The sequence below is a fragment of the Molothrus ater genome, chromosome 23 (genome assembly GCF_012460135.2).
Source record: "Molothrus ater isolate BHLD 08-10-18 breed brown headed cowbird chromosome 23, BPBGC_Mater_1.1, whole genome shotgun sequence".
Lineage (NCBI taxonomy): Eukaryota > Metazoa > Chordata > Aves > Passeriformes > Icteridae > Molothrus > Molothrus ater.
Genome location: NC_050500.2, coordinates 4,454,223 through 4,475,076, shown reverse-complemented (window position 1 = coordinate 4,475,076; position 20,854 = coordinate 4,454,223). Strand labels below are relative to the sequence as shown.

General features: G+C 46.8%; 1 protein-coding gene across 1 annotated transcript in view; it reads left to right on the top strand.

Moving 5' to 3' along the window:
* Positions 1 to 7,385: 7,385 nt before the first annotated feature.
* KAZN (kazrin, periplakin interacting protein) overlaps positions 7,386 to 20,854 on the top strand; it is a 228,743-nt gene continuing 215,274 nt past the window's right edge. The window contains exon 1 of the mRNA XM_036396300.1: positions 7,386 to 8,950. Within this exon, the coding sequence (XP_036252193.1) occupies positions 8,830 to 8,950 (121 nt within the window). The 5' untranslated portion in view covers positions 7,386 to 8,829. The remainder of the gene's footprint in view (positions 8,951 to 20,854) is intronic.

Genomic DNA, 20,854 nt, shown 5'->3' with positions numbered 1-20,854 from the left:
TCCTGGCAGCTCCACCCCAGCTCTGCATGCTTGGAGCAGCAGCCCCTGAGCCCTTTGCAGCCCCTCTCCATCCCAATCCACCCCTCCTGCTGAGGTGTGTCAGCACTGTGGGGCTCCAAGGCTGCTCTGCCCAGCTGGGAGGGAAGTGTTTGAGCAGGGTGTGCAGTGGGAGGGCCGTTCTCCTCCTAGGAGTGCTCCCTGTTCCATAAACTGTGTGCCAGCACTGCACACTGAGACATTTTATGCTTTCTGCAGGGCCATTTGTCCCTTTCCATGGAATCCCAAAGTGGTTTGGGCTGGAGGGACCTTAAAGCTCATCCCATTTTCCCCCTGCCATGGGCAGGGACACCTTCCACTATCCCAGGGTGCTCCAAGCCCCGTCCAACCTGCACTGCCAGGGATGGGACAGCCACAGCTTTGTGCAACCACGGCCTCACCACCCTCATTGTAAAAATCTTCTTTAAATCTGCTCTAGATGGAGCCTCCTTCAGTTGGAAACCCTGTAAGGGAATCACTGAGGGTGGTGGGCAGCCATCGTCACGGGTGCATTAATCCCATGCATCCCATCCTTAAAAACAACAGCAGGTACAAGAAATAGGTTTGGGAACAGCTGAATTATGTATATTAATATTAATTTCACATAGGCTAAAAATGGCTCTTTCACCCCAGAAAATCTGAAGGTTCCTTATGCATTATAAATCTGGTCTCTTAGAGAAAAGCCACTGCTGTCACTGTCGCCTGCCAGTGCCTGCAGCAGCCTGCCAGGCTGCCAGGCTCCTCTGGCACTGTCACAGCCTGTTTGGCTCTCAGGAAATGCCACCCAGTTTCAGGTGAGTTTGAAGGGATCTGATTGTGCTGAGCTGTCACTCTGTCCCTGAATAAGAACCTTGAGAAATATTCTTTAAATAGCTGCATGCTCCATTCTTCTGTCTGTGCTGTCACATCAAGCAGCACTAATTGCTCCTTTTTATAAGAGCTGTGGCTTTTTTTGGGAGAAGGCTACACCCAAAAACAGATAAGGAGGATCACTTTCTCATCCTGAAGCTGCTGCCTGGAGGCTGCTCAGCTCTGTGTGTGTGGTGCTGGCAGAAGGATGCAGAGGACACGACACTGCCAGTGCCTGGATCCCCTCCCAAAGTCCCAGTCAGCAAAGCCAGGGGCTGCACCAGTGTTTGGTGCCAGTGCTCCAAGGTAAATGCTCCAAGGTAAATGCTCCACCAAGGCTGTGGGACAGAGAGCTCAGGTGTGGGCACAGAGGAAATGAGTCCATCTGTGGTATTTGCTGGATCCCCAGGAGGAATTGATGCATCTGACTCCATGTTCTTAGAAGGCTAATGTTATATGTTATATTATGTTATGTTATATTATATTATATTACATTATATTATGCTATACTAAAACTATACTAAAGAATAGAGAAAGGATACTTACAGAAGGCTACAAAGAATGATAATGAATCTTGTGGCTCTCTCTTCAGTCTGACACAGCCTAACTCTGATTGGTCATGAAGTTAAAACAATCACATGAAACCAATGAAACAATCACCTGTTGGATAAACAATCTCCAAACACATTCCAAAGCAGCAAAACACAGGAGAAGCAAATGAGATAATATTGTTTCCCTTTTTCTCTGAGGGCTTTCAGCTTTCCAGGAGAAGAATCCTGGGCAAGGGGATATTTCAGAAAATATGAATGTGACAGGGATGAGCTCAGCTGGAAGTGACAGCAGAGCAAGTTCTGCCCTGCTGCTCACAGATAAGCATCACTCACTCCCCAGTGAGGAAGAGGAGGGGCACTGACAGGTGCTGGGGTAGGGGACAATTTCATGCTGTGGTGTTGATGTGAGGGTCCCCAGGATGAAGTGAGAGATGAGAATCTGACTCCAAGTTCTTAGAAGGCTGATTTATATTATATTATATTATATTCTAAAACTATATTAAAGAAAGAGAAAGGAGACCTCAGAAGGCTGGAAAAGAATGATCATAAAAACTCGTGATAGACTCAGAGAGTTCTGACACAGCTGGCTGTGATTGGCCATTATTTAAAAACAATTCACATGCTGGGTAAACAATTCTCCAAATCACATTCCAGAGGAGCAAAACATGGAGAAGCTGAAGCTTCCCAGGAGAAGAAATCCTGGTGAAGGGATTTTCCATAAAATATCATGGTGACAATGCTGGGCTACATTTGGTTCCTATCAGGCTTTGCAGCTGCCTTGGAAGAAGAAGGGGCATTTGTCTGAGTGGAGTTCATATTATCTTAGATCTGAGAGATGCTAATGCAAATAGGGCCACTCCCCTTTTTGTACTGCTCTGCTAAGTTTTGGGTCACCTTGACTTCAGCAGCACTTTGCAGGGTTGGTTTGCTGTTAATCTTTTTGTCCTTGTGTGCCAGTGCCTGTGTGAAGGGCTGGGGAGGGGGATTAACTCCAGGCTCATCTCCTTGCCCAGAGTCAGCTCCTCTGGGCCTCTGCACTGCTCAGTGAAGCTCTGGGGAATGCACTGTGTGGGGACAGGCATTGCATCAGAAAATCTATACATAAAACATAGTGCTCATTATTAAACTCACATCTTGCCTTCTGCACGTTGTATTTACTCTCTCATATATTGAATTTTCCTACAGATGGTGTGTTTAACTGACAGAATTGACAGACTCCCTGAGCTCCTTTCTTGGGTTCCTCTGTCAGGTTTACCTGGGCTGTACTGATTCAGGAATGCTTCCTAATTTGACCTTCAAGGGAAATCCTGCAGCACTCTGTCCTGGTAGATTCTCTGTCTGAGTTCAGCCTCTCTCTGGGCCCAGCACCAACTGATTAGGGTCCTTTCAGAGTTGGGATTTCTTTCCTACAAGGATATTTATATATTAATTAATCCATACTAAAGCCTTACTTTTGATAAACAACCCAAAATATTCCCTAAGGCCTTAAGGGTATTTTCTTTCTGCACCACTTACGTAATTTTCTTCTCTGCCTTCCAAACTTTTTTTTTTTCAGAAAGAATAAAACTCAACCAAACAAAATTGACTTTAAGCCAAGAGCTGCTGGAGATGTAATCTGAAGGAGGGCAGAAATGTGTTTAATTGCTGCTCTGATGCCAAACCTTAAGTGCTTTTCTTCAAAGTGAGTTCTACAAAACTCCATTTGCCTTGCATGACAGAGGCATCAGAACTGCAGAAACCTCCCAGAGCTGATGTCAGTGGTGTGGTCTGAGGAGGAATAATCACATCCACTCATCCCCATGCATCCCCATTCCAGCAGCCCTCCTTGTGACATTGCTGTCCTGGAAGAAAATGCAAAAATCCCGAGCTGCTATTTTTCCTGCCAGAGTCTCTGCCTTGCACCAGTGAAATGCTGATTTCTGACACAAGAAATAAGTTCTCACCTGCTACCATTCGTAGCCAATGACATCTCATTAAGGATAATTTCTGAATGTTTTTTCCTGAGCCCTCCCCCATTCCCAAATCCTTGCTGCAATGAACATTGTGAATAACCCCATTTCTCACACAGGCTGTTTCTGGAGCTGAGAAGTGCCACGGCAATGGAACGTCTGTTCTCATGATGTAATGAGTTTAACTGAGCTTCTTTCTCCCTTTCATGCATTTTCCTGTGCCACACTGTTGTGTGTTCAGTGGGATAATTGGGTAGGGAAGAGAAGGAGATTTGCACTGAGCTGCATTTTCCAAGGCTCTCTGTCCTGGTGTGACCTGTCCCTGTCCCTGCTGCCAGCACGGGCTGGGGGCTGCAGCTGCACAGAGCCCCCTGGAGCCCCACATCTCACAGAGAAAAGCAAGGCACAGAATATTCTTCCCAAGAATATTCTTATCTCTTTTGCTGTGCCTGTGTTTGTGCCAAATTAGAATGCAATATGGAGATTGTTCACCCAAAGTGATGGTGCTTTGTTTCTCTCAAGTTCAGAGAATGTGAAACCCAGAAATATTCTTGGGAAGGATTGTGCCTTGCTTTTCTCTGTGAAGAGAAATGTGGGGCTACAGCCCCCTAAGGCATTTTGGGGTCTCTGATCATCAGTGGGGAGCAAATAAACAGCTACAGCCTCCTGAAATGGCCTGGGGAGATCTCTCAGCAGTCACTCCAGGGCAAGGGCCAATAAAGGTGCATTAGATGGACTTTTCCTGGCACTTGGCTGATGGAAATTCAGCTGTGGAGTTTTTAAAGTGCTTGTGTTGCAGCATCGGGGTGAGTGGAATGAGGGATTTGTCTTTACAAACCAGCTGTGGGTCTGCTGGTAGATAAAACCAGCACTGGGACATAAAAGAAACAATGGGAAGGATCCCACTGATCCATCCATTAATGAATGGAAAAAGAGATTTGCCTTTACAAATAAACTTTAGGTTTGCTGATAAATGAAATTAGACATTGAAAGATGAAAGAAACAATGGGGAAGAAAACCCCTAAATTCCATAAGAATTAAAAATTAAAAGGGAGGGTTATACATTAGAGGGAAATCTTTGGGATCAGGTGTTTTGGGAAGTCTGAACCTCTCAAGTGCCTCAGCCAATGGGGAAAGAGAGAAGGGAAATGTGGCTGGGAAACTGGGATAAAAAGGAGGCTGTGTCCTCCAAAAATTGGAGAGATTGAGGGGAATGCCCCATGGCCTCTGCCTTTATTGGAATAAAGCCAAAGGACTCCTCTGTCTCCTTTTTGGGCATAAACCTCTGGTGTTTGTGGATTAATTTTCCTGACATGGGTAAATCTGCTCATGAGCAAACCTGGCTCCAGCAGTGGAGTCCTTTGCAGAAAAAGCTCCCACTCAGTGAGGGTTTGGGGTTAATTTCCCTCTCCTTTCACCTTCCTCCCACACTTCCAGGGCATTGAGTCCATAGATTTCATTCACTGTGTGCAAACACAGCTCCTCTAAATTCAGCATCTCAAAAAGGGGCACATTATTCTCATTATTCCTAACACTCATTTATCTCCTTTTCACCTAGAGAGAGAAGCTTTGAGTCAGGTTATGTGTTCTGTTATTCTGTTTGTTGTTATTTTCTGTGCTGCAGCTGATGGAGCTCACAATGGCAGCAGCAGAACTGGGGGCACCTTAAGGAACCTTGTACAACCGAAACAAATCCCAGGTGTTGTGGTGAGCACAGAAACCCAGAGGAGGAAATCTGGCACTGGATGATGTGTGGAACTCAGCACAGCAGCACAGGTGTCAGCTGTGAGGGAAATCCAGGTGAGCTGCAGTGAGGTGGAAAATGTCATTTCTGTACCTCAGGGAGGGTCATTTCTTAGGAACAAAATGTGCTGAGCTGAAGTGAGCAACCCTTGGAGTGTGTCCAGAGGGAAGGGAAGGCACTGCTGGGCTCCTCTGCTCTGGAGCTGCTCCAGGGTCTCCAGGAGAGAGGGTGGTGATGCTGAGCAGGGACACGTCAGGAAAATTAATCCACAAACACCAGAGGTTTATATCCAAAAAGGAGACAGAGGAGTCCTTTGGCTTTATTCCAATCAAGGCAGAGGCCATGGGGCATTCCCCTCAATCTCTCCAATTTTTGGAGGATGCAGCCTCCTTTTTATCCCAGTTTCCCAGCCACATTTCCCTTCTCTCTTTCCCCATTGGCTGAGGCACTTGAGAGGTTCAGACTTCCCAAAACACCTGATCCTAAAGATTGCCCTCCAATGTATAACCCTCCCTTTTAATTTTTAATTCTTATGGAATTTAGGGGTTTTTCTTCCCCATTGTTTCTTTCATCTTTCAATGTGCAATTTCATTTATCAGCAAACCTAAAGTTTATTTGTAAAGGCAAATCTCTTTTTCCATTCATTAATGGATTGATCAGTGGGATCCTTCCCATTGTTTCTTTTATGTCCCAGTGCTGGTTTTATCTACCAGCAGACCCACAGCTGGTTTGTAAAGACAAATCCACTGTTCCTCTCAGACACAACTCCCAGACCAGCCCAAACAAGAAGGCTTTTCCTGCTTTCTGGGGCTGTGGGCTGGTTGGGTGCAGAGGCTGTGAGCAGTGGTGTGGAATGGAGCATGGCCTCTTGTGCTGTGTAACTCTGTGCTGGGCTGGACATGGAGCCCACGGGGAGCTTGGAACCCCAGGAGCTCCTCCCAAAATCCCTCTGCGAATCCAACAGCAAACAAACAGCCTTTGACAGCAAACAGCCTTTGACAGCTCCCAACTTGATTCCTTCTCATCCCCAGAGTGCCCCTCCCTCCAGTGACCAAGTCCTCAGCATCTGCAGCAGACAGGTTGCCTGAGATTATTTTGGTGGTTTGGAACCTCCAACGCACTCTCCCAATGCGCAATGGAATTGGGGAGAAGGAAAAATACATCTGTGAGTTCATCTGCAACTCTAAAACTCCTGATGTCTTGAGGCTGGAAAAGTTTTGCCAAGGAAATAAGGATTTACAGGTAGCCTCTTGCATAATTTCCTTTTTTTTTTTTTTTTTACTGTTTCAGAGCTGGATGCTGCTCTGCAGTGCGTTCTGCAGAGAAGTTACCAAACAGCTCTGGGAGGATTTCATGTGACCTGGCCAGGGAGAGCAACAGGCACAGTTAGGGAGGAAGAAAGCAGCCACAGGAATAAATGTTGAAGATATATGGACCCAATGGCCCAAGTTTTGGTTTCCTCCATGTGGTAGACAGGAAGATCAGGTTGAATCTCCTGTTTGTGTGAGGGCAGAGATTGTTCCTGTGTCTTTAGTGAAATAAACATGCAAAGTAGTCTCTGGACTGTTTGTTTGGATTCTGCCAAAGATAATCTGAGCCTAAAATCATATAAATCATAGAATCCTAGCCCAGTTAAAGGATGCTTTAAAGGGTATCTAGTCCCTGCCATGAGAGGGACATCTCCAGCCTCATTAGAGTGCTCAGAGCCCCATCCAGCCTGACCTTCAATGCTTACAGGGATGGGGCACCACAGCTCTCTGGGCAACCCCTGCCAGGGCTTCTCCACCCTCACTGTAAAATATTTGTTCCTTAAATTGATGTAATATTTGAGGGAGTAAACACAACACACCGACCCAGCTGGGATTTTGTGGACAGCTCCCGGCTGGGTTCTCACCCTGTGTGTGCAGCGATGCTGCCCCAGGAGCTGCTGCGGCACAGACCACGAGATGTGACTTCAGTTCCCTCCGCTCGGAATTTTCCAGGTGTTCCCGGCCCCTCTCTGCCTCCTTGGGCTGCGGGAAGGGGCTGCGGTCAGCCCTGTGTTCCTGCAGGAACCTCTCATTCTCATTCTCTGCCCTGGACTTTCTGCTGCTGCAGTCTGACAGCAGATTTTCTCATTCCCAGCCGGCTCACCGTGTGTTTTCCTAACCACGCGGGAACCTTTCTTCCCAGCAGACTTCCCCAAAAAAAGCTCCGCTGACTCACGGACCACAGATTCACGCAGCGCTCCCGGAGCCAGCATCCTTTGCATTGGCAGGGGGAGCTTTTCAAAGAGAGATGAATCAGCGCTGTCAGACTTTGCTGGGAGTTAACTCTTGGCCCCTTTTCCCTGGAAACAGCCCTGCCTGGTGCTTACACTGAAGGAATTCCAGCCAGGCATCCTTGCGGGATGGGCACCGCGGGCAGGTTTGGCAGCCGGTGCTCTCCCCTGTCCCTGGAGCATCCCGCGGGCCAGGAGGGGGTTAAGATAGGCGGGAAGGGGTTAAGGCAGCCAGGGGAAGGGGTTAAGGCAGCCGGCTCGTTGTTCCCTGCTGGAGTTCCCACCGCCTTCAGAGCGCTCCGGGAGCAGCCGCTGCATGCGGGCAGAGGGAGGAGGGCCGGGCGGGCACTGCAGCAGGGCACAGGATGTTATTTAACGTGGCTCCAGTCTCCTCCCCCTCGCCGGTGAGGCTGGGGGAAGGGGGGAGCGGGCTGGAGGGAAGGGACGAGCGGCGGGGGTGATGCCGAGAGCCCCCGAGCCCGGCCCGGCCCGGCCGGTGCCGCCCGCGGCTGCCTCCGCTGGAATCCTCCCCTGAAAACCTGCCCTGAGCTCCTGAGGGGCAGCTGGGGCTCCGAGCCCTGCGGAGGAGGATTCCCGGTGCTCCGGCATCCCCGGTGCCCTCACAGCGGACGGGCTGGAAGGACGGAGCCTCCGCATCCCCACGGGAGAATTCCCGTGCTCCTGAGGGGCAGCTCGGCTTCCTGAGGTGCAGCTGGAGCTCCTGAGGGGCAGCTCGGCTTCCTGAGGGGCAGCTGGAGCTCCTGAGGGGCAGCTCGGCTTCCTGAGGGGCAGCTGGAGCTCCCGAGGGGCAGCTGGAGCTCCTGAGGGGCAGCTCGGCTTTCTGAGGGGCAGCTCGGCTTCCTGAGGGGCAGCTCGGCTTCCTGAGGGGCAGCTGGAGCTCCTGAGGGGCAGCTGGAGCTCCTGAGGGGCAGCTCGGCTTCCTGAGGGGCAGCTGGAGCTCCCGAGGGGCAGCTGGGGCTCCGAGGCCTGCGGAGGAGGATCCCCGGTGCTCCGGCATCCCCGGTGCCCTCACAGCGGACGGGCTGGAAGGACCGAGGCTCCGCAACCCCTCAGGAGAATTCCCGTGCTCCGGAGATGTGTCCGAGCTCACGGACAAGGTAGGGCTGGGCTTGGATATTCAGGAGAAGGAAGAGCCTCAGGACTTTGCTGTGACCATGGCAGATACCCCAGAAGGGGCCGATCCTCAGTGCCCGGCTCTAATTCGTGCCTGAAGCCGCCAGACCTGCCCAGGACGCGCCAGAACCTCCCGGGAGAGGCACGGAGCTTTGGATTTCTCCATGAAAATACTGCTGGCGCTCAGCTGAAAACGTGTGCTGATCCTCTCCCTTGAAAGGGGCAGCACCGTTCCTCCCTGGGTGTCTCCTCCTGCCCCGAGGATCCGTGGGGGACAGCAGGGCTGGGAGCTCCGGGCTCTGCCCCATGACCAACACTCAGCTCTGCAGGGAAGCCATGGACTCCCCCCCGGCCTCCTCCAGCCCTGCTGCAGGGTCTGTCACCTTCTCCCAAGTTTTTGGGCAGCAGTGCCAGCTCATGGAAGCAGGTAAGAGGGGAACATGCACACCTCCGTGTCATCCTACATCCCACGTCCTGGTTTGTCATGTCCCTGCTGTCCCTTTCCTGCTCTGTTTCCCGAGGTCCTCCCTAAAATCTGGTGTTTTCCAAAGGGAAGATTGGGGTGACCCCTTTTGCAATCGAACAATTTGGCCTTGACTACCCTGAAACCACTCAAAAGCTTTGTGCCCAATTATTTACAGACAGCAAGGGGTGGGATGGCCCTGTGGGTTTGGGTTAACCTGGGCTGGAACAAGCTGCTCTTTCTGTCCTTGCTCTGTTTCCCAAGTTCTTCCCTAAAATCTGATGTTTTGCATTGGGAAAATTGGGGGGTGACCCCTTTTGCATTTGAGCACAGGCCTCCACTACCCCTGAAACCACTCAAAAGCTTTGTGCCCAATTATTTACAAACAGGAGCAAGGGCTGGGATGGCCCTGTGGGTTTGGGTTAACCTGGGCTGGAACAAGCTGCTCTTCCTCTGCTGGTGGAAGTTCTGTTTGGGTGTGAGCAAAACGTGTGTGGTGATTTCTGCATTTCAAAACAATGACATTCTAAGTGGAGCTGATTTGCTGCTTTGGAGGGCAATTGCTGCAGCCTGTGAATATCTGCTTTGGTATTCAGCTCTGTGAAGGACAAAGTGGGGTTTTTTCCATGGCTTTCCCTGGCTGTTTGTGTTACTGTAGCACCCGAAGCTCTGCTCCTTTTCCCAGGTGTTTTCATACATTTCTAACTCTCTGCAGATGGGCCTGGTTATTTTTTATCTGTGCTTTTTGGCTCTTAAGTAGGTGGTGTGTGACATGACTAATCCCAAATTTTCCATGTTTGCCTCTTGCTCCTCACAGGTGCTCTGAAGCACCAATCCCTGAGGTGCCCCAGAGCTGTGCACTCACATCCTCCTCCATACCTTCTTCCCCAAATTTAACAGATTGGATAAGGAATTTTACAAGATTTACTCCTGTTTTCCTATCCCTGCTGGCAGGTAGAGGAAGGATGTGTTTGTTTACTTAGGGCCATGGATAAACCTGGGTTTCTGCAGTGATGCAATAACAGCACTCGTTCTGAATTTTTAGAGCTTGTTTTTCTCAGATCTAGTGGTACTTTCTTATTACTGTTTGTGCTGGTATAGGTATTGTGGCAAATTTATCCTGCAAACTGTCCCATCCTATTTCCTTCTGTTTTCTCTCTCTTCTAGTCACCAGTTCTGTGTTTGGGTTGTATGTTTAATGTGGTGACATTAAAAATAGTGTGTATTAGTTTCCTGCATGTCTCTGTGGGACTTCTGCTCTGCCTCTTGAACTTTCACAGGTAGAACTGGCAGGATGACTCATTAGGTGACTAATTAGCTGACTGCTACTCAGTTAATCAAGTTTGAGATCATGCTGCTGCCTCCAAGAAAATGTCAGGCAGCTCTTTAAGAGGGTTTGGTCTTAAACTTTCCTATTCCATGTGCTGGGATCAGTCCAAAGGCTGTGGATCCATTGTGTCAGGTCTTACCCAAAGAAGAGATGCAGGAGAAAGCTCTGATCCTGGGTGAGCAGTTTGTTTCCCAGATTAGCAAGGTGGGAAAACACAGGTGGTAGGTTTAGTTTGGTTTGTTTTCCTTTCCCTTTCTTAGAGGGAAATGCCCCCAAAAGGAAACCTGGGACTTCTGGGTTTTCAAATTCCACATTAGTCAGTCAAGCAGACTGGCTGGTGGATCACCTTGGGAGGATTTTCTGGATGTTTCCTCAGGCAGGAGGTGAGATGCAATGAGAGGATGGGTGTCCAAAGGGATTTCAGTAGATCTTGTGTGTTCCTGTGAGTGTTCTCTCCTCACAGCAATGGCCAGACACACTGAGCACTCCTGAAAGCACAACTTCAGCTGCAGGGGCTGGGGCTGTGCTCATGGCCATGGGCAGGAAGGGAGCCCTGGGGCTGTGGGAGCAGACACAGGTTTGGGACACCCAGCTCTGGGTCCTTACATGTGAAAAACCCCAGTCACTTGTTTTTAAATTTTTAAAGTTTAATAGTAATAAAATGGTTATAAAATAGTAATATAATTAGAGTAATAAAAATGTGGGCAATTTGGATTAGGACAATATGAGACAACAGAAACAAAGAGTTACAGACAGTCTGGGCAGCACGAGCCCAGAAAAAGGACCCACCTTAACAGAGGATTAACCCTTAAAAACAACAGCCTGTTGCATATTCATACACCTCACACATGATGCATAAATTCCATCCAAACACAGGATTCTGTCTGGGCAGTGTCAGATTCTTCCTCTGAATCCTGACAGTGTCTTCAGGGCTGAGCAAGGCAGGGAGAAGTTCATTTCTTCTGATAAGGGAGCAATAAATTCTCTTTCTCTGAAAGATTCAGGTGTCCTGTGGCTGCTATCTCACTGTGAGTCCTTTCTTTTAAAAAAATCTTACATAGCATAGTTTCTATTTTAATATTTTGTTATAACCTAAAACTATATTTAACACACTACTTAAGAAAATTAATAGAGCATAACTTTCTAACATAACACATATAACATTCATTTTAATATTTGCAAAAATCCAATAAAAAATCCACATTTTTCACACTTGTGTCCTGTGTCACTGAGCTGGCATTTGGGACAGGGCCACAAAAGGTCTCAGTGTCGAACAGGGCTGTGTAAAAGCCTTTACAAACCATAAAACCTGATCTTGTCCCTGTGATCCCCTCATCAACAATCTCTGAGGAGCTGTGAGGAGCCAAGTTCTGACCCAAACAGTCCAAATCTCACAGGAAACGTTTGTGGATACCCAGTGCCACATCATTGTCACTGGTGGCATTTGGGCTCCTTATTAACGCTGGGATGTGCTTGAATGAGAAAGGTGCTGGCCTTAATTAAATGTCAGATTTTGTGCCTGGAGAATTGCTGAGCCTGAGATAGATCACAGATTGACAGCACTCTCTGATGCACCACCTGCCATGGGCCTGTGGCTTTTAGAGCTCCTGTGCTGTGAGGACGTTTCTCCTCCAAAAGTACACGTGAGGAGAGCTGGGCTCTGCTTGCACAATGTGCTCCAGGTTGTGTGGAGCATTTCCTGCTCTTGATGGAGAAACCAGGGGGTTGTGGTGCTGCAAACACATCCCTTCTCCCAGTGCTGCTCTCCAGTAACTTACCTGAAAACCAAATACTGAGTGTTTGGAGGTCAGCTTTCCCCTTGCCAGCTGCACCTCCTCTCCATTGATAAAAGCTCTGTAAAACTGGGGGTTTTGGGCAGCTGATCCTGCACAGTTGGCTGATTGATTATTCCTGGCCAGCTTATGGCGATCTCTGATTATTCCTGGCCATCTTATGGAGATCTCTGATTATTCCTGGCCAGCTTATGGAGATCTCTGCAGTCACAGAATCAGCCTGTGAGTGTGCTGGCAGCCCTGCGTGCCCTTTGCACAGCTCCTCACTCTGTGTTTCACCTCTGGAGCAGCATTTGCTGGCACAGCACAGGGGATGCTCTTGGGAAAGTCATTTTTCTGCCTTCCCACTCTATCCTGTTGCCCCCTTCCTCACCAGTTTACAACAGCTCCATGACTTGCTCCTGGTGCTCACCTGGGTGTCTATTGGGGAGTGCAGGGAGCAGTGGGGATGGGAGGGCTGCAGCTGGCTGAGCTCCCTGCTTGGAGAGCTCCCTCACAAAACTCCAGTTTCCCTGTTGGATTAAGGTTTTTTCTGACCCAGAGACGGGCAGCTGAGAGGCATTTTAAAAACTTTTATTCCATTTTCAGGCTCATGTGAAGGGTGAGACAATACAGATGTTATAATTCTATTTCCCACATTTCCCAAGGCAGCAAATCCTTGCTGTTGCAGGAATTAAATTTGGCTGATGCCTGAAGGATCTGTCAGTGCCACTGGGGACATGGTCACCTTTAGAGGGAGTGTAATTTCCAAAGAGAGGCTGTAATTCCTGCCTGGCATCACTCAGGGAATAAGATTTCTGGTTTTCTTGGCAAGCCATGCAGGGTGAGTGATGTTTTGCCTTTTCCAGCCCAGCTCCAGGGCTGGTGATTTCCAAAAGGAGTAACTGGGAAAGAGGCTTCATGGTCCCATCCAAAATCTCCTGATCTCAGAGGAAATTCCTGCCTGCCAGGCAGTGCTGGGGGGTCTTTCTTGCTTGAAGCACGGATTTAAATCTGGCACAGGTTCATGCTGTAAATATTGCTAATACCCAAATGAAAGACTCCAGTTGTTCACTTTAAAAAGAAAATTGTTTAAAACTCTGAAGGATTTATGATTGTCACAGCCACACTTTTACAATGGGGGTTACCAAGAATTTGAAGAGTATTTCCCATCTGATCTCTCATGAAATATTGAATATATGGAGTGAGGCCTGATCTCCAGGAGAGCTGAGTGTTCTCTGAAAGAATTTGGCTTCACAGAGAAACCATTTATGTTATACATGGCCAAATTCCAAGCAATTTGTTTGGTGTGTTGCAGTTTTCTGGATTTACAGCCATGCATTATTCTCTGACTCACTGCTCCATTCGATTAATTTCCATTTTTCATCAATTCCTTGGCTCTCAGATGCTGCTGATTTGTTAGGCTCCCAATATTTTTTTCTTTATATCTTGCCAGTTAATTTTCCATTGGTTATGAAATAAGGAACTTGATTCAAAATGTGACCAGAATGAACAAGAAAGTAATTTGAAAATCATCCAGAACTCAGGATTTTGCAGTGAATCTCTTCCCTATTATATTTCCATTGCATCTATATTATCCATTACATGCATTCTGTATTCCACTTTGGCTGCTCCCCTAATGGATGTGAGTTTGGTTTGGCTGCCCTCTCCCAGCAGAAAATTAAAGATAAAAATGGTATTAAAAATATTTAAAATAGTAAAAATAGTAAATATTAACATAAAATAAATAATATATATTAATACATTAAATATTAATATAAAATATTAAAAATTACAAATTAATGATAAAAATTCTTAGGAGTTCTTCTATGGAAATTAATGTCATGTGGCTCAAAGCTTTTGACTTTCTTCCCCCAGATCTGTAGTTTCTAGCTCTTGATCCAGCTCCTCTCAAGGGGAATGTGAGGTGAGATTGATGTGCCATTACCTAAGCAAAATATTTCTCATGCAGCATGAAATCCCTGGAGTCTCATCTGGTCTGGCATCTTTTGCAAAGATTCTGTTTTGCAAACAAAGCATGGAATACGCAACATAGAATTCCTTCATCTGGTGCTTGAAAATGGTTTTCAACAAACAGAACAGTATTTTAAAAAGGCCTGCTCTGTACCCCCTGACTTGGGTGAAGGTTTGATCAGGAGCTGGGCTCCTTGAAGCATTTCAAAGCTGATGGGCTTTAGTTCTGAAAAAGTGATTAATGGGAAAATTTCAGCCCCTGATTTCCTAGAAGGAAATCTCTGACCTTCTAAACTGAGCCTTAGATGAACATTTACCAGCTGGGCTCTCTTTATTTTGTGCCCTTTAGTCCCATGTGCATTTTTCCATTATTTTAATTGAACAGCAACCAAACAGGATCTGCTTTCAAACCATTTCCTTGGAGCTGAGGCAAAGCAGAGGGGATGCAGCTTCACCTTCTCCCCAAACGCTGAGTTTGGCAGTGCCTGTCAGGGGGGATGGCCCAGAACCCCAGACTGGTTTGGGCTGGGAGGGACTTTAAACCCAGCTTGTTCTGCCAGCCTGGCATTTTCTGAGAAATCCTCTTTGCCCAGGATTCTTCTCCTGGGAAAATGAGAAGCCTCAGCTGCTCCTGTGTTTGCTGCTTTGGAAGGTGGCTTGGACATTGTTTACCAACAGGGAATGTCTGATTGGTTCCATGTGAATTGTTTTTATTAATGACCAATCACAGCCAGCTGTGCTGGACTCTGAGGAGTCAGTCAGGAGTTTTTCATGCTCATTCTTGTTAAAACTTCTGATGCATCCTTTCCCTTTCTTTAGTATAGTTTTAGGATAGCATTCTTTTAATATAACATAAAACATTATAACACAACACATAATACATAAAACATACATAACATAATACATAAAACATATATAACATATAACACATAACATATAACACATAATTAATATAATATAATTATCATACAATAATAAATCAGCCTTCTAAGAACATGGAGTCAGATTCTCATCTCTCACCTCATCCTGGGGACCCTCACAAACCCCACAGTTCTCCAGCCCTGCCATGGGCAGGGACTCCTTCCCCTCTCCCAGGCTGCTCTAACCCCATCCTACCAGGCCTTGCACACTTCCAGGGATGGATTAATTTCTGCTGCTGGGTTTTCTGAATTCCAACACTTTGTGAGCTCAGGCTCCAGCTCCCAGAGCAAAGCTTTAGTGGCAGCTCTCCTTGCCTCCTGTGGCCAGCAGCAGCAAACAGTCAGCATGAAACTTGCTTGGATCAGTTGGTTTGGGGCCACACAGGACCAGGGCTGGGAGTGTTCTCTGGCACTTGGAGCATCAGGTTTCCTACGTGCATTAGTCAGTGATAAATCTTTCATGGTAACAAGCTGTTTCATTTGCTCTCCCAGGAGAGGAGGGGGTGTGTGTGGATGCCAGAGATGTTTGCAGCAGCCTGGTTCAATTACTGTGCCTCAGGTTAGATTAACTACTTTTGGGAACATAAGGAACTGGAGCAGGTGTCAGGTGGGTGAAGTGAGATTAATTTGGTGATCCCAAAGAGTCTGGGCCTCCTGGCTGGGGAACCACTGACCTGCTAAGGTGAGGCATCACTGACTTGTGATGATTGGTCATAGAATCATGGAATGGTTTGGGTTGGAGGGACCTTAAAGCCCATCTCTTCCCACCCCTGCCATGGCAGGGACACCTCCCACTATCCCAGCTGGTCCTAAGCCCTGTCCAGCCTGGCCTTGGAGACTCCCAGGGATGGGGCAGCCCCAGCTTCTCTGGGCACCCTGTGCCAGGGCCTCACCAGACTCTACAGGAAAGAATTTCCTCCATGTATTGAACCTAAATATCCCCTTTTCAGTTTGAACCCATCACCTCCTGTCCTGTCACTACAGTGCAGGCACCCAAGGCTGCTGTGTTGCAGACACCTGGAAGAGAAAATTCCTGACTGCAGCATTACACCACTGACAGTTACTTTGTTTTGTCAGATTTCATGATTGGGGATTTTCCTTCTACTAAATCTGGCTGCTCTTGAAGTTTCTGTTCCCTGAGAGGAGCTGTGCTCTGGGTTTATGTGCTGGTGCTGTCAGATTCAGCAGCTCAAAAGCAACCACATAAATCTGTGCCCACCACTGTGGTGCCTGAGAAAGTGCAGCATGAAATCCCTGCCAGCTTTCTGTGCCTGTTACTGCCAGGCTGAATCACCTTGTGTGTGATGGTGCAGAAAAAGGTGTCCTTTTTGTCAAAACCAAGCCTGTTTTTCTGACATGACAAGAAATGTATCACAAACAAACTGCTTGAGAAGCCCCTGGAGTTTTGTGTTTTAGAGGAGAACAGGATGATCTGATTGTCTCCAGGGCCAGCTCTAGCACTAGGAGGAAACATCATTTACCTCTTCCCAGAAAAGCAATGGGTAAAAATTCTCCTTGACAGGTGATGTGCTCCTGTCTGAGCTGAATAGATTCAGGGGCCACAGAAATGAAATGGGAAGAGCACAACTATTTTTCCTTTCCACCCAGTGGGATGTGCTGTTATTAGGGACAAAAAGAAGTGACATTTATCTCCCTCTTTTCACTTCATTAGGTAGGACTGTGCTCCCAGGAGGAGGAGAGTGGATGGACTCCACTTGCTGTCTGTAGCTTTTATTGCTCTATAAAGTTCTCCTTTTAATCACACAAACATTTTGCTGCTGCTGTTTGCTTGGGGAGCTTCACTGGGCCCTGAAGGACAGAGGCATCACAGACAAGGACTTGCTAATCCCCTATAAATACATAACTCAATAGGAAGGGCTTGAGAGAAGCATGAAGGCCACGTTTCAGTGAGCAGAGTGGGGTGTAACAGGTTGGAGGTTTTGTTATCTCGGAGAGGATTTCCTGCTTTGGTTTATTTCAGGCTGGAAAAGCTCCTGGGAACTGCAGAGCCTGGCTGAGAACACAGGGCAGGGATCTCTTAGAGCAGAGGTTTTTCTGATGGCCAAACAGTAGCTGGTGTCCTGAGGGCGATGGATTGTACCTGCTTGGAGGAGGGGAGAAAAAAGCAGTATTTTCAAAAAAAAGAGAGAATGTGGGTATTAAAGAGAGGGTAAAAGATGGCCTTGGACTGGAGCTGAATCCCCATTTCCTGGGTGGATCTGGTGTTTTATTCCCCAGAGCAGCACCCTGGACCGTGGGGTCTGACCAAAGCTGCAGCAGCATCTGGGAGCTGAGGTGCCCCTGTGCTCTCCATGCCAGCAGCTCCTCTGCCCCTCACCCTGGGGGAGCCCTGGGCCCTCTGGGTGTGATTGTTGTGTTTAAACCAGGCCAGCACAGAGCAGCCACTGAGGGGGGCCATGGATGTAAGTGTGGAATTATGGATATGCACCCACAGCTATTTATACAATGCACAGCAGGAAGGGGTTCTTCTTAAAACAACAAGGAAAAGCTTTTCCCAAATGTTCTGACTGCTGTGTGCTACCAAGTACCAGGAAAAAAAAACAAAACAAAACCCCAAACCAACAGCAGAAAACAGAAAATATTGACCAGGAGTTTTTTGGTGTAAATTAAATATAAATTGTCCCCTGTCATCTCAATAGTCAGACTCCATTATTAGAGCATCTGTACACAAAGCACTCGTGAGCTGATTTACTCCTGATTCAATTATGGGCAGTGTTCATCTGCCCTCCTGATGGACTAATTTTGTTTTGTCACTTAATGCTCATAGCAGAATATATGGATGGAATAATTCATTGCAATTGCAACCCTCATGTTTTTTGACACCAAAATAATGAACTGAAAACATGTGTGTGATTACACTTGCAGCTACAGACAGGAATTAGTTATTATTCTTTCTTTGGAGGTCTTGGAGGCAATTTTATTGGCCATGCATTATTAGAATGGTAAAGGGCATGAAAGACATGAAGCAAAGAATTTGTCTTTGCTCTGGCTTTATCCTGTTTTATGGTGGGTGGGGATTTTTGAGAATCACGTCAATGGATATTTTCCCTAAATTCTGATATGAAATAATGAAAGTGTTTTACACATCCAGGCCATCATGAGTTTACCTGGTAAGTCAGCTGAACAAGGCTGAGGCTCCTGCCTTTGTGTTTATCCTCCTGGTTAATGCAATGGATGTAATGATGGAATAAAATCCATGTGAGCCCTTCCAAAATTAAACATTCCTGAAGAGCTGGAGTATGATACCCTCAAAATATCCATGTTATCTTGGCTTGGAATGAAAGACATTATATGAAATTTAAACATGGGAAAACTATGCTAGAATTGGAAATATGTTTGATCCCATTCGTTTTGAAATGGAAATGTAAAATCATCAAAGCCCTGGTAAAGAGAAAACAGGCTGGGAGAGAGAAATGGATGGGTTTATTCTGCAGAAGACAAAGACCCTGCAGTGTCTTGAGGGTTGTGGCAGATGTGTTGCAGGTCAGGAATGTTGCAGTATTTTTGCAGGTGAGGAATGTTGCGGTATTTTTGCAGGTCAGGAATGTTGCAGCATTTTTGCAGGTGAGGAATGTTGCGGTATTTTTGCAGGTGAGGAATATTGCAGCATTTTTGCAGGTGAGGAATGTTGCAGTATTTCTGCAGGTCAGGAATGTTGCAGTATTTTTGCAGGTCAGGAATGTTGCAGTATTTCTGCAGGTGAGGAATGTTGCGGTATTTTTGCAGGTGAGGAATGTTGCGGTATTTTTGCAGATCAGGAATGTTGCAGTATTTTTGCAGGTCAGGAATGTTGCAGTATTTCTGCAGGTGAGGAATGTTGCAGTATTTCTGCAGTATTATCCTGTGAGGCTCCATCCCAGCATTCCTCAGTGAGGGCTCCCAGCACAGCAGCCAGAGCCCAGCTGGTTAAAGACAGGAGTCACCCCCTGGTCCTGCAGCTGTGGCAGGAGGCTGTGCTGCCTCCTGTGGGCAGAGCAAGTCCCACAAAATTCAATTTATTTCTATTTCCACCATTCCTTTTATGCCAGCTTGCCCAGTTACCTGAGCAATGCAGTTGTGGTTTGTTATATTCTGTGTCCTTGGTACCCCCTTGGCAGGAAAATAATCCAGGTGTCAGTTCTTAATTGGACAGTTTAGTCTGAAAAGCCCTTGTACCAAGAGATTGTTGGCCATTTTGTGCCTTCTCATGAAAAGCTGAAGAACTCACAGCAGTGAGACTGTTTCACTGATAAGAAATAATAAACACCTGAGTGTGAACATGAACTCCTGTCTCAGTGCCTTCAATGCAGACCCAGAGGAACCCACAACTGGGACCCCCACAGGGGTGGAATGGAAAGAGCTTTAAGGTCCCTTTTGACACCAATTATTCTGGGATTCTGTGATTCCATGACCACCAGCACTGGGTGCTCAGCTGGGACAGTGCAGGCATTTTTGCAGGCTTTAAATAAGAGTTTGATTTTTCCTGCCTGGACTGGGAGCCTGGTGGGGCAGGGGCAGGGTGGTGTAAATATTGTATTTGCAGGGAGGAATGATGAATCTGACTCCATGGTCTCAGAAGCTAATTTATTATTTTATGATACTATATTACATCGAAGAATGCTATTCCAAACTATACTAAAGAATACAGAAAAGATACTTAAGAAGGCTAAAAAGATAATAATGAAAATTCTTGACTCTTTCCAGAGCCCTGACACAGCTTGGCAATGATTGGCCAAAGAGTGAAAACAATTCACATGAAACCAATGAACAATCTCCAAACACATTCCAAAGCAGCAAAACACAGCAGAAGCAAATGAGATCAGAATTGTTTTCCTTTTCTCTGAGGCCTCTCAGCTTCCCAGGAGAAGAATCCTGGGTGAAGGCATTTTTCCAGAGAATGTGAATGCCACAGTGCAAAGGTGCCTCAGTTCCCTTGAATGTCCTGGAAGTATTGAGAGTGACCTGGCCATGGCACCACACAGCTCTGAGTACAGAAATTCACTCTATTTATCCTGAAAAGTCTGGGGAGACTCCAGTTGGGAGTCAAACAGGTTAAATCAAGATATAATTTTTAAGATTGTGAAAGGTTGGAGCTTCTTCCTCTCTTTTTCACCCACAGACAGATAATGATGGAAAGGACTCTCCAAAACCAGCTCTATCCATGGCTGCTGAAGTTCTCACTAAATATTCCTGCCCCTCTCTTGGACAGCTCTGCACCAGTCTGTGCAAGCTGTTGCCAATCCCCAGAGGCTGAATGACTGTGCTTTTCTAGAAATCTGGTGTTTAGAACATAAATTCTTCGTGCTGTGGTGCTGACCCCCGGTGGCTGCTGCCTGGTGTCTCCTGCTGTGCTCTGGGAAAACTGCCTGGATCCTGACTTCCCATTAAGCACCTGGTTTTAAGTAAAAAATCTGTGGCAATAATAAAAAAAAAGTGTTTCTCAAAATGTATTCTGAGAGAGAGCACAACTTTTCTCCAAGAAATATTTTTTTTCTCCTTTCCACCCCCTTTTTCCCTCCCCTTTTTTTTTTTTTTTTTCATTTTTCTTTCATGTTTTAAATTACTTTTCCTTCAGCTTGGGGAGCATGTTTCCAGTGGCTTATTGCAGACCTGAGAGCAGTTTGTTTTCCATCAGCTTATCTATCAGTTTGCTGTGTGCTGAAGATGCCAATAACACACTGACTTGGAAAACAATGATCCATCATCCTAAATTCCTATGGATTTGTCAGGCTGGGGATGGCAGCCCCAGCTGAATTGGTTTGCTTTAAAAAACAAAAGTAGGAAAAAGATTTATTGTATTTCTTAATTCCATTTCTTAATGGAAAGACGAGATTTTCTTGTTTCCCCCTCCTCAAAATGCAGGGTTTTAGTA